General features: G+C 43.5%; 2 protein-coding genes across 4 annotated transcripts; one reads left to right on the top strand and one right to left on the bottom strand.

Moving 5' to 3' along the window:
- Window positions 1-4,607: 4,607 nt before the first annotated feature.
- TMEM97 (transmembrane protein 97) lies at window positions 4,608-9,991 on the top strand. The gene is made up of 3 exons (XM_024195438.3): window positions 4,608-4,745; window positions 6,611-6,755; window positions 7,589-9,991. Exons 1-3 carry the CDS (start codon window positions 4,623-4,625, stop codon window positions 7,837-7,839), a joined length of 519 nt encoding a protein of 172 aa, XP_024051206.2. The 5' UTR covers window positions 4,608-4,622; the 3' UTR covers window positions 7,840-9,991.
- A 143-nt stretch (window positions 9,992-10,134) lies between these two features.
- IFT20 (intraflagellar transport 20) lies at window positions 10,135-15,001 on the bottom strand. 3 transcript variants are annotated; one of them, XM_026656555.2, is made up of 5 exons: window positions 14,964-15,001; window positions 13,126-13,295; window positions 11,752-11,837; window positions 10,719-10,822; window positions 10,135-10,524 (listed from the first exon to the last, which is right to left on the bottom strand). In XM_026656555.2, exons 2-5 carry the CDS (start codon window positions 13,250-13,252, stop codon window positions 10,443-10,445), a joined length of 399 nt encoding a protein of 132 aa, XP_026512340.1. In that variant the 5' UTR covers window positions 13,253-13,295; window positions 14,964-15,001; the 3' UTR covers window positions 10,135-10,442. The 3 variants fall into 3 exon arrangements, with proteins under 3 accessions (XP_026512340.1, XP_026512339.1, XP_026512338.1); XM_026656554.2 differs by lacking the exon at window positions 14,964-15,001 and adding an exon at window positions 14,121-14,522; XM_026656553.2 differs by lacking the exon at window positions 14,964-15,001 and adding an exon at window positions 14,860-14,946 and having other exon boundaries at window positions 10,136-10,524.
- Between the last annotated feature and the right edge of the window lie 387 nt (window positions 15,002-15,388).

The raw sequence follows: 15,388 nt of genomic DNA, 5'->3' as shown, positions 1-15,388 counted from the left end.
GAAGTGGTGTTATCTTTTCATTTCCTGACTCATTCCGCCTCCCCCAAAAAGTTTGCTAGCTTTTCAGTTATTCTAAACTTGATTTAATGCTGTCGGAAATAGTTTAAAGTGAGAAGACTTCAAAGCATCTTGATTTGGTGGGGGCGGTTTAGTTGATATATTTACTTTTTATGAAGCATCCAGTTACTCTAATTATTTTCTGAACCTTATTGCAACATTAGCTCATGGATGAAGCTGAGAACTACAGGTTAACCGAAGATAAATAAGAAATTGGTTTACACTTAGATGGGCGGGATTAAAGATATGCACTCAAGGATGGTTGGTCCTACTTTCTTTTTTCTTTGTTTGCAAAATCCACTTAATTCTTTCTTTCAAAGCAAAAGCTTTAATGGATTTTCTAAACAACTAATGTAAGTAGCTCAGTATTCAGCAGTGCTGCATTAGAAACCAGAATGGAACGCATTTCACACATTTCATGGTTATGAACCTTTCAAAGAATCAAGCAAGTAACTCACATAGTTTCAGCTGCTGGAACCCATAAGAAATAGAATAGTCTTATAGATGGGGAAGGATGGTGTCATGGCTTGAATGTAAGACTGGGAGTCAGAACGTCTGGGTTCTGTTCCCAGCTCTGACATGGGTTACCTCAGTGACTTCAGGCAATTCATGTAACCTCTCTGCCTCAATTTCTTCATATGATGATGATGATGATGAGCCAAATTTCAACATCAAGTTGGTGGTGGTGTCACATTCCTGTTTCATGTATGGAGATCACTAAACTGGCGTCAGTTAATTTATTTGGTACTACTTTTGTTTAGCCAGCGCTACTCACTCAATTTTGCTTCCGTTTTTCCTGAGTCTGGTTATTTTAAATGCAGATGTGAAATGGATTGCTGCTAGAACTGCTCTCTCCTTAAATACATAGTATTGTAAAGGGTTTACTTCATAATGTTATGAATAGTAATGTCCACATTGTGCATCGGTACAAAGCCTGTTGGAGCTAACTGCCAGAACTTTCTCTGTAGGTCTCCTTAATAAACACACAAGGAACAAAATTGTGTTGATACCTATATCATCTGTCTGTCTATATCTGCATTGGCCCAAATGTGGGACGGGCCCCCTGAGGAATGAGTATGCACACACAGGGGCAAGCGTTTTAAAATGTGTGATGACTTTAACATTTTCTGTAGCCTCAGTTTCTTGGTTCTGTACATAAATTACAATTAAATGAGAGCTGCATCAGGTGCTGTCTGTGGGACAAAGATAGTAATTCTAGGACTAAAATGAGGAGCATTAATATATAATTAGCTATTCTGCATAGATCTTACTCTGACTACTAATTAAAAATGGGAAGTCCTATTGAAATACCTCTTTGCACCCTCTTTCAATAAGGCTAAAATTTAGCTTATCCGTTGACCAGTTTTGAATTTTCTGGGCTGCATTTTAAGCAGTATACATTCCTTTTGTACAAGGGGTTAAATAATGTTGTCACTACTGATCTATAAGCTCTTGGACTTTAGCTCATGCTTCCCCTTTATTAGATTTGCACTGATAATAGGTGCAGAATTGGCAAGTGTGGAAAAATAATTTTAAAATAACTGGCTTTCAGCTACCACAAAGATGCTACTTGACAAATACACCTCTACTCCGATATAACGCGACCCGATATAATGTGGTTTCACCTATAACGCGGTAAGATTTTTTTTTGGCTCCCGAGGACAGCGTTGTATTGGGGTAGAGGTATATACCGCATGGGGTGGTTTCTTGGGGGCGAGAAGGGAGAAGACAAGGGCAGGAAAAGATGCAAAAATGGATGTAAATATTGCAAGCACTATGCTCACAATACACATACAACCAGCAGGTACTTTGGTTGAAGGCAAGTCTGTGGCAGAGAATAGCATTGAAGACACAAGATCAACTGCGTAGGAGTCAATTTCTTCACACAATGCACAATCAACCTGTGGAACTTGTTGCCAGGGGATGTTATGAAAGCCAAAACTAACTAGTTTCAAAAAAGAATTGGGTAAGTTCATGGAGGATAGGTCTATCAATGGCTATTAGCCAAGATGATGATGGATGCAACCCCATGCTCTGGGTGTCCTAAGCCTCTAATTGTCAGAAGCTGGGAGTGGATGACAGGATGGATCACTCAATAATTACCCTGTTCTGTTTATTCCCTCTGAAGCAGGGGTCCCTAATGCGGTGCCCACGGGCGCCATGGCGCCCACCGGGGCGTATAAGTGTGCCCGCGTACTGGCCGTCGGATGAGCATCCGCCAAAATGCCCCCGAGAAGCAGCGTCATCCAGAGGCGCCGCCGCCAAAATGCCGCCGAATTCTCGGCGGCATTTCGGCGGCGACGCCTATTGACGTTGCCATTTGTCGGCGGCATTTCGGCGGATGCTCGTCCACCGCCATGGTCCTCCATGGCTCATCGTCTGGCGCCCGCCAGACGAAAAAGGTTGGGGACCACTGCTCTGAAGCACCTGGCATTGGCCACTGTTGGAAGACAGGATACTGGGCTAGATGGACCATTAGTCTGACCCAGTATGGCTGTTCTTATGTAATGAATGCGCTTTCTTTATTTGCATCAACAACTCGGCTTAATTTGAATGTTTTGAGTTTGACTGCATTTAAATCTCCACTGCCATTAAAGAATTTAGTCTTCTGAGATGGAGATGGGCTGGGATCTTCCCAAACTGAAACAGCAGCTGGAAGACACAAGCAGAGGCTAAAATTGACATATAATGCTTATTGCTTGGTTTTCAGTGCCCCCGACAAGGTTTGAACCTCTCTCTCCACACACAGGAGGATACAGTCCCTTACATTAAAGAATGTCGTGTGTGGGAGACTATACAGGATACTTGGTATTAAGTTACAATTAAGTTAGTATTGATTATAAATCAGACAGCACTAGAATGAAATCTTGGTCCTACTGACCTCACTGGAGCCAGTATTTCACCCATATGAGCTGATCCTTAGTTGGTGTAAATCAGTGTAGTTCCATGAAGACAGACCAGCAGAAGACGATGTGGTCCAATGTAGCATTTGAACAGGGAGAAAAGGTTTAAAACTTAGACTCCCTAAAAGTTAAGGGCTTTCCAATAGAAATGTTGGCACAACTTCAGGTAGACAACACCTCCAGAGCGTAAGGCCAGTGTATCCAAATCTAGTATCCCCTTTGAACTGCTAACAGGATTTGAATTTTCAATAAATATTAAAATCATATGTTCAATCCATTGTGTAGCGACTTTCCCGGTCTTATTCCCTTACACTTTATATTTCTTGTAGTACTAGACTATCTTGAGATCTTTGAAATGCACCTATTATTCAATTACCTATTTTTATAAGATAGATCTTTGCTGTCAGCTGTGCCTGGCACTGGTGTCAATCAGGTAGTATTTCTATTCTTGAAAGCTTTGTTTACTATCTGTATTAAGGAAAGATGTGTACAGCCACTGCACAGTAATAACCTGATACATAAACTGGATCTTTAACCATAGTCAACTTCCAGTTCAGGAAGGGAATAAGACTGGCTCAGTGATTTGAAGTAAACCTTATTAATAGTTTTTAAAGAAAGCTACTTATGTTTGAGACAGGAACACAACCTGCTACTGGGAAGTGCATTGGTACTAATGCAGAAATTCCTGCTTCATTAAGTATCAGGGGTAGCCATGTTAGTCTGTATCCACAAAAACAACGAGGAGTCCAGCGGCACCTTAAAGACTAACATTTATTTCGGCATAAGCTTTCGTGGGTAAAAAACCCACTTCTTCAGATGCATGGAGTGAAAGTTACAGATGCAGGCATTGTATAATGACATATGAAGAGAAGGGAGTTACCTCACAAGTGGAGTACTCTTAGGACATTTAGACACATTTCCCCCTCTTACTCCTGGGATCTTGCCAAAACCCTTCAGCCTGCTGAAAATTCGTATCCAGGAGGAAGTTAACTAGTGGGACAACCAGAAAGCGTAAGGTTTGTTAGTGATTGGACTCAGCCCGGGGTCTGGTAAAAGTAAAAAAATGAACGTGAGCAGGAGTATATATGAGCATCTTCTCAAAACAACTTGTGATTCTTCTGCTAACCAGAAATTCTTACCTATTGGGTACTTTTGAAAAGCTCACCCCTAAGCTACTTAACGGCACAGGTCCCGTTGAAAGTCAATGGCACTTATTCTCCTGAGTCCCTTAGATTCCTTTGGGAATCCATAATAGTGTGCATGTGCGCACCGAGGATTTCTGACTTTCTACCGGCTTCAAAGGCAACCTGCTAAATCCTGTGCTGCGTTGCTGGCTTAATTTGTTGAGCTGAGTACTAAAGATCGAGCCAATACTTTTTTTTTTCCTAACCAAGCTATGAAAATGTTTTGAAGTCTTTAAAATAGATTGTAGCACAAATATAGTACGTTCTCCTGTTCAGTTGTATGGAATCTTCCTTAAGGGAAGGCACTGCACATGGGTTGACTTCAGCAAAACGAGTAGCCCTTTAAATTGTGAGTTGTCCCAGCAGGAAACCCAGCCTACTGAGAGTGCAGCCAATGGGAGCAAGAGAAAGATGGCATGTTGCTGTCTGTTGCTTACAAGCTGACTTCCTGCTGCCTCTGCAGTGCACCAGGGAAGGTATGGCTGCTGTTACAGGCTTACTGGAGTGGGTTTTTGCCCTGTACTTCCTCACTCATATTCCCATCACTTTAATCATAGACCTGCAACCACTTGTGCATGGAGCTGGCATCTACCCTCAGAGTGTAAGTAGCTGCCAGGAGTCTCTTGGTGACATTGTGATTTGTGTGTGTTTGCAGCTCTGTGCAAAATCTGTAGGGCCTGTCCGATAGAAGGGTTTGAATAGCAATGACTTCGTGCCCAGCCTTTAGCTTGAAAAAACTTGATCTTGCTGCATCTTTGAGAAAAGTCTCAGCTCTCGTTCTGCAGTGTTAATAATGAGTCATTGTTCACTAGATGGCTATTAATTTACAGTCCTAAAATGAGTCCGTTTGTTACAATACCACTTAGCTTTTATGTAGTATTAAGTATAAATATAGATAATATATCTTGTGCCAAGGTCATTAGTTTGGAGTCACTAGGATAAATTTCACTTTGATTAGTTCACGAGGGCACAAATCAACTGGCTTCCAAAATGGTTCAAAGAATCAAATGAAATCTGTGCAAGCTTCCTCTGCCAATTAAATCTAAACAAGTCAGAGCAAGAAACCTCCTTGCTAAAATCTCTCCTACTTTTATCTTCCTAGCATGCTAAGCTATTGCAGAAGTCTAACCTAACCAGCCTAGAAATACCCTAATATCTGGTTGACAGTAGATTTCTTCTGCATATGGAAAGCACTAGATGTTACTTCTTGTCTTTAAAAAGTTAGTCCAGTCTGAGAGAGAGACTGGAAGAGTTCAGAGCAAAGTACTGTTGTTCATTGAGTGACGTCTGTAACACTGGCCTCATGATTCAGTACATTTTATTTTCTGTGCAAAACCCCACCATGAATGTGAAAGAGGCAGAGAGAACTGGTTCCCAAAATATGACCAATCAAGGTACAATACGAGTTATTTATAAAAATTAATTTTTTTTTGCCACCAGGGTTTGATCAGTATGATAGAAAACTATAAATATAATCTATATCCAACAACTTTAGACCGGGACATGAGGTCGTTAAGCTCAAGCGGTTTAACTTTTGATTGTTACCTGAATGAGATCAGGAGTGGCTTATACAGCAGCTTACTTAGTGAATTTGATTTCTGCCTTCTCTTGGTCAATCAGGAGGCTTCTTCTATTTTAGAAGCCATATTTAAATTAAAAATTAACTTGCAAATCTCAATGGACTTTCAACCAAAGGCCTCCTAACAAAACCACATTTAAATTGATTTTTCTGTCATTCAGACTCATTTAACATTTAGCTCATTGCACTGTGAGCTGGGACAAAAACCTCTTTATAGGACTGTTTAAACCCCATGGGCCAGCTGTATAAAGGTATTTAGATGTCTAAAGATGCAGATAGGGGCCTAGTGGGAATTCGAAAAGCACCTACGTGAATTAGGCGTTGAACTCCTGTTTATGTATTATCATCGTGCCTAGGAACCCAGCGGTGGACTAGGACACTGAGCTAGGCGCTGTACAAACATATTCACTTTTGTGAATTCCCCTAGGCACCTGTCTGCCTCTTGAAGTGCCTAAATACCTTTGTAAATCTGGCCCCACCTGTCCGTCCAGTGGCAGGGCCAAGAAGAGTGGAATTCAAGGATATTTCCTCTCTCCACGAAACCTGGCTTGCGCCCTAAGTGGAAAAAGGGATCAGGGTGGTCTGTGGCCATTCACGTCTGAAGCAGCAGGTTCTGTGTAACCCTGAGAATGTGGGGAACAAAACGCTGCAGAATGGAATGTATGCTTACGGAGCGCTTTCACCACTTTGAGAGGCTTTCGCAGCGTAATTCCCATTAACTCTAATAGTTGCACAGCTGAAGCCTTGCGTACCAAGATGAGACTGTATCTTTTAAAAGGTTTCTCTCGCTGTAATGATGGCTCCATCTAATGGGTCATGTAAAATGCCTTGTTGTTTCTCATTGCAGCTAACGTTAAGTGTGTTAATCTGTTGTTTTTTTTCTTAAGCTGGTGGAGTTGTTAAAATGGTATGCGGAGACCTTCAAAGATCCCATGATGCTGGAGCCCCCTCCATGGTTTAAGTCGTTTATATGTTGTGAAGCCGCCTTACAACTGCCTTTCTTTCCCTTTGCAGCCTATGCATTCTTAAAAGGTTGGTACAGAAGGAATGAAAGAACAATATTGTGCATGCGGCCTTCTTGCAGATATTCATTTTAGGTGGTACAGAAAGCTTGTTCTGTACACTTAAGCCATTACAAATACATCAAGTTGGGGGGGGGGTCCTGTTTTTTCACTAGGAATTTGGCCTCAGTAAGGAGTGTAGAATAGAGCCTGTAGGAAAATAATTAAAATAAAAACAGGAAAAATTATTCTTTCGCTGATGCTTGTCAAGCCTGGCACAATACACTTCATTCCCACAACAGAGACCTTTATCTTAAACCAAAAATCCTAGGTTTCTAGGTAATAGGGCCCAGTGGGGAGAGAACAGCCCTGTTAGGACATGGGGCGTTTATTCCAGGTTCTGCTACAGACTTCTTATATGACCTTGGACCAATCACTTAACCCCTGTAAAATGGGTATAATGATACTCTGCATCTACACAATACCTGGTGGTCGACCTAAGAATATAATTCTTGAATTAAATGTGTGTGTCTATTTTTTTTGAGGATGAAAATATTTGATCAGCTTGCTTTGAAGAGAGGTCCCAGGAATCCTATTTGCATCCTGTCTTTCTAAGCTTCCAGTTGGCACGCCTTGTGTTGCCACTCTTCCACCTAATAAAAACAGATTCGTTTTCCTGCTCCCATATACTCCTTGCAATTGAGGCTCGTGCAGTCCTGGGTTAATTTTCTGCTAATACCTAACTCTCTTATAGCAGTTTAGATCTCACCATGCCTTCACCCTCTTTAATGTATTTATCCTAAGGCTATTGAATGCTGCCCTCTTATTTCAAACAAATGTTTTACTTTTCTGCCTTGAATACAGGTGGCTGCAAATGGATACGGACTCCAGCAATTATCTACTCCAGTCACGTAGCTACAACTGTATTTCCTATCCTTGCACACATCCTGTTTCACGATTTCTCAGCGTCCAAGCAACAGGGTCCCGAAACGCAGCAGGAACGACTTACTCTGTTGTTCTTCTATGCGCCGTATTTGCTGATTCCCATTCTGCTCCTGTTTACCATGTTGTACAGCCCCCAATACAACCAGGTGGAGAAAAGGAAAAAGAAATAATGGTGAATGGAAACAGCCTAAATATCTACCCCATCTGTTCTCTGAATCTACTCCGTCCAGATCCTGGGGGATAAGTGTCCGTCTAGCGCAGTCTGCTGCCCCAATTCACACTAGTATGAGTCCCAAATGGAAGACTTGAATTGGCTGGAAGTCACTGCTCTTCCCAGAACAAGTAGCAATTCCCCCTGCTGTACCTGCTGCTGTGGCTAGAGGGACCTAACTTCTCTGGTGCTGGCAAACTGGTGTTTTTCATCAGTGCGAACAAAACAAACATGTAAAGCCTTTGACGTACAATACTGAAAATAGAGCATTGCACTTACGTTCTGCCTCCCTTTCAGCTGCTCTCCTTCCAAAAAGACCATGGTAAATATACCTGTGTGAGAAACCGTGGATCCCCCGTCTGTTTAAAAATAAGACATGCTGGAGGCTGCATAATTGCACAGTGTTATGACTTAATTAACTACAAGCAGCTGGGGAGTAGAGAGGCGCTGTGAGGGAGGAAGTGTTATTCTGTATCATTTTTATTAGAAGTAAAAACAGGGTCTGGTTCTGGCCCCAGATACATATGCACAATCCTTTGGCTTAGGGATTGCTGGGGGCAGAACCTGGCCTATTAAAGTTAAGAGTCTTACTGAATATTTGCTAATACAGCCAAGTCACATAGTTGTGTAAGTCTTAAGATTTCATAACTCTGAACTTGTGGGCCAAAACTCTAGCCATTTAATTATATATTTTTGATCTTGTGCCTGGACACGCCTGCCAGGCTGCATCCAAGCCCCTGCATCCACCCCCTTATATACCATTGCCTAACCATCTGGAAGTACAGTATGATCCTTTTTTAAAGATTCTGCTTGTCCCAGCTCCATTTTTGATTATGAAGTGGAATCAGGGGCTAGACTATATTTCAAGACCTGCCTCTGAAGTGGATTTCTGAATGCTAAAATGTAACCTACTTTGATATGTCTGCTTTTTGTATAGCACCTTTCTTCCCAACGGGTCCTAAAGTCTTTTCCTAATTGTGTATGAGCAGGGATCTTTTCACCCATTTCTGACCTGCAGCATACCTCCCAGCAGTCCTGGGTTTCGTGGGGCTATCCTACTTTGACACTAAGCCCATCTCAGTTGAAGTGACCATTTCCCACATTCAGGACTGCCTCAGGAGAGGGAGTTTGCCCTGGGTCCCCTGTTTGAGAGGGCCCCCAAACCTAGTGGTGGTGTGACCTGGTGCATGGCATTGCAGCACAACTTAGGTTTGCCTGCCCACCCCTTCATTTCCAGCTACACAGGGGCAGATGGGCCAAACCTGAGTGGCGCTACGTCCTCCTTCTAGCCACTTGAAATGTTGAGAGAAGCTGCAGCCGCACCTGGGATGAAATGTACAAATGCATTCCAGTTAGACCTAGAATGGCAAGCGGTCTGGTCTTCTGTTCCAAATCTCTTCTAAAAGGTTGAGCATTAACCTCTAAATTGCAGTAACATCCGTTGTTTATGATGTCAAGGACTATTCTGTCATTGAAAGTATGTTGGAATCCTTATCCGTGTGCCGTGAGCTAAATTACAAAGGCCAACAGTTTCATGCTGCCTACAGTTAGGTGTACAACTCCACATATAAGCACTTTATAAGCAGCCTGACTTCTATTTCAGGTGCTGACCACCTGCAATTTCTGTTAATCTTAATGGGATTTGTGGGTGCTCAGCTCTTCTGGAAATCAGGCCATTCATACTCAGATATCTAAATGTGGATTCTGGAACCTAACTTTAAACATTCATTGTTTAAATCCGTTTACAGTTAACATCTGCTCATGCCACAAAGACTTCAGGATGGTCTGTCTTATTAATTGGCAGCTTGGGTCACTGTTAAAAATTCCCAAGAAACTGCTGAGAGTCTGTGAGCCTCAGGCATAATCTGTCTTGAATTCTGCTGTATGTTTTCCAATTTTGGATTGTCATTTGTGGGTTCTGTTAGTCACAAACTTGTGTATTTTTTAACTGCGTGGCAATTCTCTTCTGATCAGTCCAAATAAAAACAGGCTGTTGGTGCTTCTTAATAATGTTGTGTTTTGTGTCTGTGTAGACATGAAAAGCTGTATTCGGTAAACTATTAAAGTGACAATCCAGTGAACTAGTTAAATCTAAGGAAAATAGTCTCTTAATTATATAAACAACATGAGCAGCTGATTCTGGCAGGTCAAAAAACTGAAAATAAAGCAACTTCTAAAAACAATAATTTATTTCCTGATTTTCCAAAGTATTGTAAACTTAAAGAAAAAAAAAAGGGGGGGGGGGTGGGGGGAGGATCCATGTAATATAACAGTAGTGTCCATTCAAAGATTAAATGAAATCAAACTACGGGGGACCATACAGATTTTTTAAAAACAAGAGACAGGTTGGAACTCTTCCTATTTACACATCCCTGGAAAACCCCTCCTTTTTGCCATTTTAATGCAAGTTCACATAGTGTTAAAAAACTGTTTGGGTTTTTTTTGCCTTTACGCATACTGCTTTGCTCACTGGTACACAATAGAAAACTGCATATTTTAGAATCATCAGGATACTGGAAAGGTACAAGTTTGCCCAGTCAGCGGATGTTGGTGTTAAATCCTTTATTTCTGAAAAATGAATTGGTCAATGAATTCATTCTGGTCAGCTTCTATTTTACACAGGGTCTCGTACTCCACTCGGTATCTGGAAGAGAGAGAGAGAGAGTGGTTACAACCTGTACTTAGAGTTTAAATACTGGAACTGAATTTCTAGTCCACAAAACCAGTGATATTAATAAAGTTAGTCACGTCTGTTCTGTTACTATCTATTCTTTCAAAATACTAAACCAAACTCCTGGAAAACTATCGTTCTTGGCTTCATGTAACAGCTTAGCTTACCTTTCCAACTGCATTTTCTTCTCAGTTATTAAAGCCTGAAGCTGCTGCTGCTGCGCTTCTCTTTGCTTCGCTATAGACTTTAGCAAGTTTCGGGCACCAATTGCCTATGGAAACAAGACTGGGTTTTAGGAATAGAGCTGTATCATGGTTTACTACTGTCATTTCTAACCTGTCAACTTTCCAAGTAGTTTTAATAATTAGACTTCAAGGAAGATAACATCTTCGGAGAGTTTCCCTTCAAATAGTCACTACTCTGACTGACCCAGGTTAGTAACCTGCGCAAGACCAAAGGCAAAGCCAGGTCTAGAAATATTACTTGACCACTGGATGATTGGGGCAAGGAAGGGACAGGTAAGCTCAGAATTGACCATTCGTTCTGAACTTTTTCCAATATAAATAAGTTTGTGGGAGTTTTTTTAAACACACTAAATGTCCAAGCTTGTTTCTAGACTGACCTATAACACACAGATCTTAGTGGCATGTATTTCTACATGTGCATCAACAAGAACATTCCCAAAAGTAGCTAGCAAGAGGTGTATAAATAAAAGCTCTGTTTTCTAATCAGCCGCTTTCTTCTGCCAGGTATATTTGGTGATGGCACTGCCCACTGCGACACATCAAGAGTTGACGCTTAATGTCCCACGCACTCAATTTTGGCCCTATTGAATGAACTGGTGGAAGGAAAATACTGATTAGAAAGAAGGAATCTGCTATTTACATGCAAACATAATTGATAAGCTGTAGGGCTGGGAAAAAACAAGCACCTGGAATGACATGACACTTTAATGAGATTGCTTGTTTGTGTGCTACTGGCTAGCATTAGTCCTTTAAACCCTTGGTAACGAACAACTATGATGTTAATCCAAAGACGGGTGTTACCGCTCTACCACCTAAAAGATCCCTAAAACAATCTGTATCATACCGATTGAATAAATAGCTAGATTGCTTAGACCGTACAGTAGGTAGGGCAGGGGCTGTCTGTGTATTGTACAGGACAGAGTACTTCATGGGCCAATAATTAAATGTACGGTACCTTCATCTTCTCATTTTCAGCTGCTTTTGCTAGTTGATCAACAAGTCCTATTAAGCTACCCACTATTTTCTGAAACTCTGCAATTTCTGCAAAGGAAAAATTGGTGGCGTTTAAGCTAAAAGTATTCATCAAAATGACACACACCTTTTTCTATAGCATTTGAGTGCTTTTTAACCTGGATTTCGTAATGTTTTATATTCTTAACCATTTTGAAATTGATTGTATCAGGCATACGTTTAGTTTAAGATCTTCATTGCTACTAAACTTAAGATGGAGAAGAGGAAAATATAATGAAAGGCCGTTAAGCACTGATGAGGTTGAGTTCTTGTATCCTAGTAGGACATCTAATCTTAGTTTGACTTCCCTATATTCTTCTTGATTCAGATCTGAATTTAAAAAGAGATGCCCATACAAGGATAGGTGCCCTAACATACCATAAAATCCCAGCAGCAAAAATAATCATTGCAAATAGAAACTCAGCCAGCCACCTACCAAGAAACCCTCTTTTCCTGTATCGGAAAAATTATTATAGGTGATGGAGACAGGAATGTGTTACAATAATCGCACATTTCATTATCAAATTCTCTGCCTTCATTAACCTATTACCAACAAGCACAGGTCAGACACTAAAATTCACAAAAAAGGTTGCTCTAAAACTAATAGGTTTTTTCACCCTGTTAATGAGACTGTGGTGGCTGATAGAAGACAATGCAACAGTGTCTGCACAGTAGACTCACTGCCTGTACTGACTTGTCAGCTTCAGAAAACGTTTGTAAATTGTGTAAAGGTTGCGTATGGGAGAAAATATCAATATTATCAGGTGTTTCATATATAGGGTTTATCGTGGGAAGCAGCTTGGCAGGCAGAAACTCAGTTCCAGGTCTGGTTTTCTCTACAGGGAACTACTGCTAAAGGGCATTGATAGAATCATAGGTTTGGAAGGGACCTCGAGAGGTCATCTAGTCCAGTCGTCTGATGTTACGGCTGTGACTGATGTGAAAAGCCAGAAGGAACAAGCTAACCTAAGCTACAGCTTAACGCTATCAATTAACAGAAAGACTTCTAAAAACAAAAGCAGACCCTTGGCTTAGACACCGTGAATGCATCCTTTTTTCTTTCCACTGCTCTTACTCTTTATTGGGTGCTCTTTTCAAGCAATCTGATGACAAAACTAATTGAGGCGAGGTAGGGACGTACGTATGGTTTTGTTTCAAAATTCTATCTGTGAATGGTAACTAGTTCCAGTTTTGTCATTAGAGGGACTCCTTTTAAAGATGGTAAAAGGCCACCCAGCAGCAAAAGCAGTATTTAGACCTGATGTTTAGTATTGCGGAGAGCTTGACCTAGGCAGAACCAATAAAAGGGAAAACTTACTGTCCACAAAAGCTTTGCATTCTTCTTTGAGTTCAATTGTTTGCTGTGCAACCTCAGGGTCCAAAATTCGTAGTTTATTCAGCTCATCAAAGTGAAGACTTGCATCTCCTAGAATGCCTTTGGCCATCTCTGTCTCGCTTCAGGATACAACGTAGAATAAGCTGGTTGCACTAAACATATAAAGGGGGAAAAAAGTGAACAGCATGCAAAGAAGAGCATTAAATTCACAGCAGCTACCCATGGAAACGATTCATGGGATTGGGGCAAGAGAGGTAAGTGAGGACAAACATCTATTATATGATTCAAAATGTCCCTTAGAACTACCCAAACAAGTGCAGCAGTTACTCGGCCCCGCCTTGGACTGGCTGAACCACAATTTATTATTTGTAACACTTAAACAAGGGTCTGGTTAAAAAAAAAGAAAGTTACTTTCAGTCCTAAGATTCTCAGCCACTTTCAACTGATACTCAGAGACCCCAGCGTGAGACAGAACCTTAAAAACACAAAATTGTATAGGTCCATCCCAATGTCCAGGAAGAATGACAGTAAGATACTCTTCACTTGAGCCCTAGGAGCTGGTTGTTTACAGGGGAAAGTGGGGAAACTGGACCATGATGTAATGAGAAACATCTGCCTCAGCCCTGGCTCTATAAATTATGCATGCCCAAAGCTGCTGCTCTCCCCGGACTGGGAGTTTGAGCCAGGCCAACAATCAGCACTTCATCTGTCCTTGTGCCACCTTGTGAAAAGAAGCTGATAGACGAAGGACTGACTGTCTCTAGGACATGTGTGAGATGAATTGATCCCTACATGGCAGAGGTGGTGATGCTGAGCAGAACCTGGTACCTTTAGGAGCAGAGGAGGTGTCACAAGTTTACAGAGCAAGACCAAGAAATGTTCCTGAGTGCAAAGCTGTAACTGAGAGCCTGCAAGGGGAGTGTGCCCCAAGGCAGAACTTCACCTCACTTTCTAACTGCCTCCACCTGTCAACTCACCTCTAGGCTTCCTTCTCAGGGGGCAGACCTCCTGCCCCAACATTAGACTTTCCATGGAGGGCTGGGAATCTTGAAGAAAACATCAGAGGCAGCTCTCTGCCCTTCCCGCCACCAATGATTTTCTGCAATTCTCCCACTCTTGTTGGGAGCTCCAGCCTCGGTAGCAATGATGATCAGGCTCCTGTCAATCCTGCGATGGTGTGTTCACCGCATTGCATAGGGTTGAGATGGCTGGTTGGGGGCTGACCATCCCAGCCCAAGTTTAAGAGCAGCAGTGGGAGAACTGCAGAAAAGCCTTGGGGTAGATGCAGCCCAGGTGGGCCGCCTCCCACCCTGCTCCCCCAACCCCAGCTCCTCAGTGAGCAGAACGGGGGGTCAGGGGGGAAGTGGCCTGGCAGGTAGAGCAGGGCATCAGGACTCCTGGCTTCTATCCCCGGCTGCCTGACAGCTGCCAAGTCCCTGGAGCTGTGCCTCAGTTTCCCCTCTGTATCTGGGGAGGAAGCTGCTTCCCCACCGACCTGGGGCTGGCTGGGGAGGCCGGGTCAGTGCTGGGGAGGGGGGGAAGACCAGCCTGCCCCCCAACCTAGCTCTGTGTGTGGTGGGGGGGGCAAGGCCAGCCTGCCCCCCAACCTAGCTCTGTGTGTGTGGGGGGGGGGCTGTGGAACGTCCTAACCCGGTGGAAGTAGAACCCAGGCGTCCGGGAACCAACCCCCCTGTGCCCCCCACAGCTGGTATTTACCTGCCAGATTCCTGCGCTCGCGCCGCGCGCCCCCCTCCCGCCACTGCGGGCTCTGGCTGCCACGGCGACAGCCCGGGTATCACCCCCCGCCCCATGGAACGTACCATTCGCGGGGGGGGGGGCTCGGTGCATCCTGGGAGCTGTAGTCCCAACAGGGGGACAGCGCATGGCATGGGGGGGGGGGCGCTGCAGCCGGGAGGTTTGTGGTGCCCAGCCTGGGGGCTCATCCTGCACCAGGCACTGCCCGTCTCGCCCCTGCCCCGCCCAGCCCAGCCGCCCGCGGGCCAGCGCTCCGGAGCGAGCCCCGTGCGTCGGGACGTTGTTCCGGGACCGGTTACACCCCCCCCCCCCAAAGGGGCGGCTCCAGGCAGCCCAGGGGTGTGCAGGGAAGAAATGGGAGGCGCCCCTCGGCGAGCTGGGGTCAGTACAGGGGCCGCCGCTGCTGCTGTATCCTGGGCTGTGTGCAGCCCCCCCGAGCCCCTCACCCGGACACGTCCCATCTTCAACGCACTTTGCAACCATTGGCCAA

Source organism: Terrapene carolina, unplaced genomic scaffold, assembly GCF_002925995.2.
Source record: "Terrapene carolina triunguis isolate 2854851 unplaced genomic scaffold, T_m_triunguis-2.0 Scaffold231, whole genome shotgun sequence".
NCBI classification, from domain to species: domain Eukaryota; kingdom Metazoa; phylum Chordata; order Testudines; family Emydidae; genus Terrapene; species Terrapene triunguis.
This window is presented reverse-complemented; position numbering and strand designations above follow the sequence as displayed.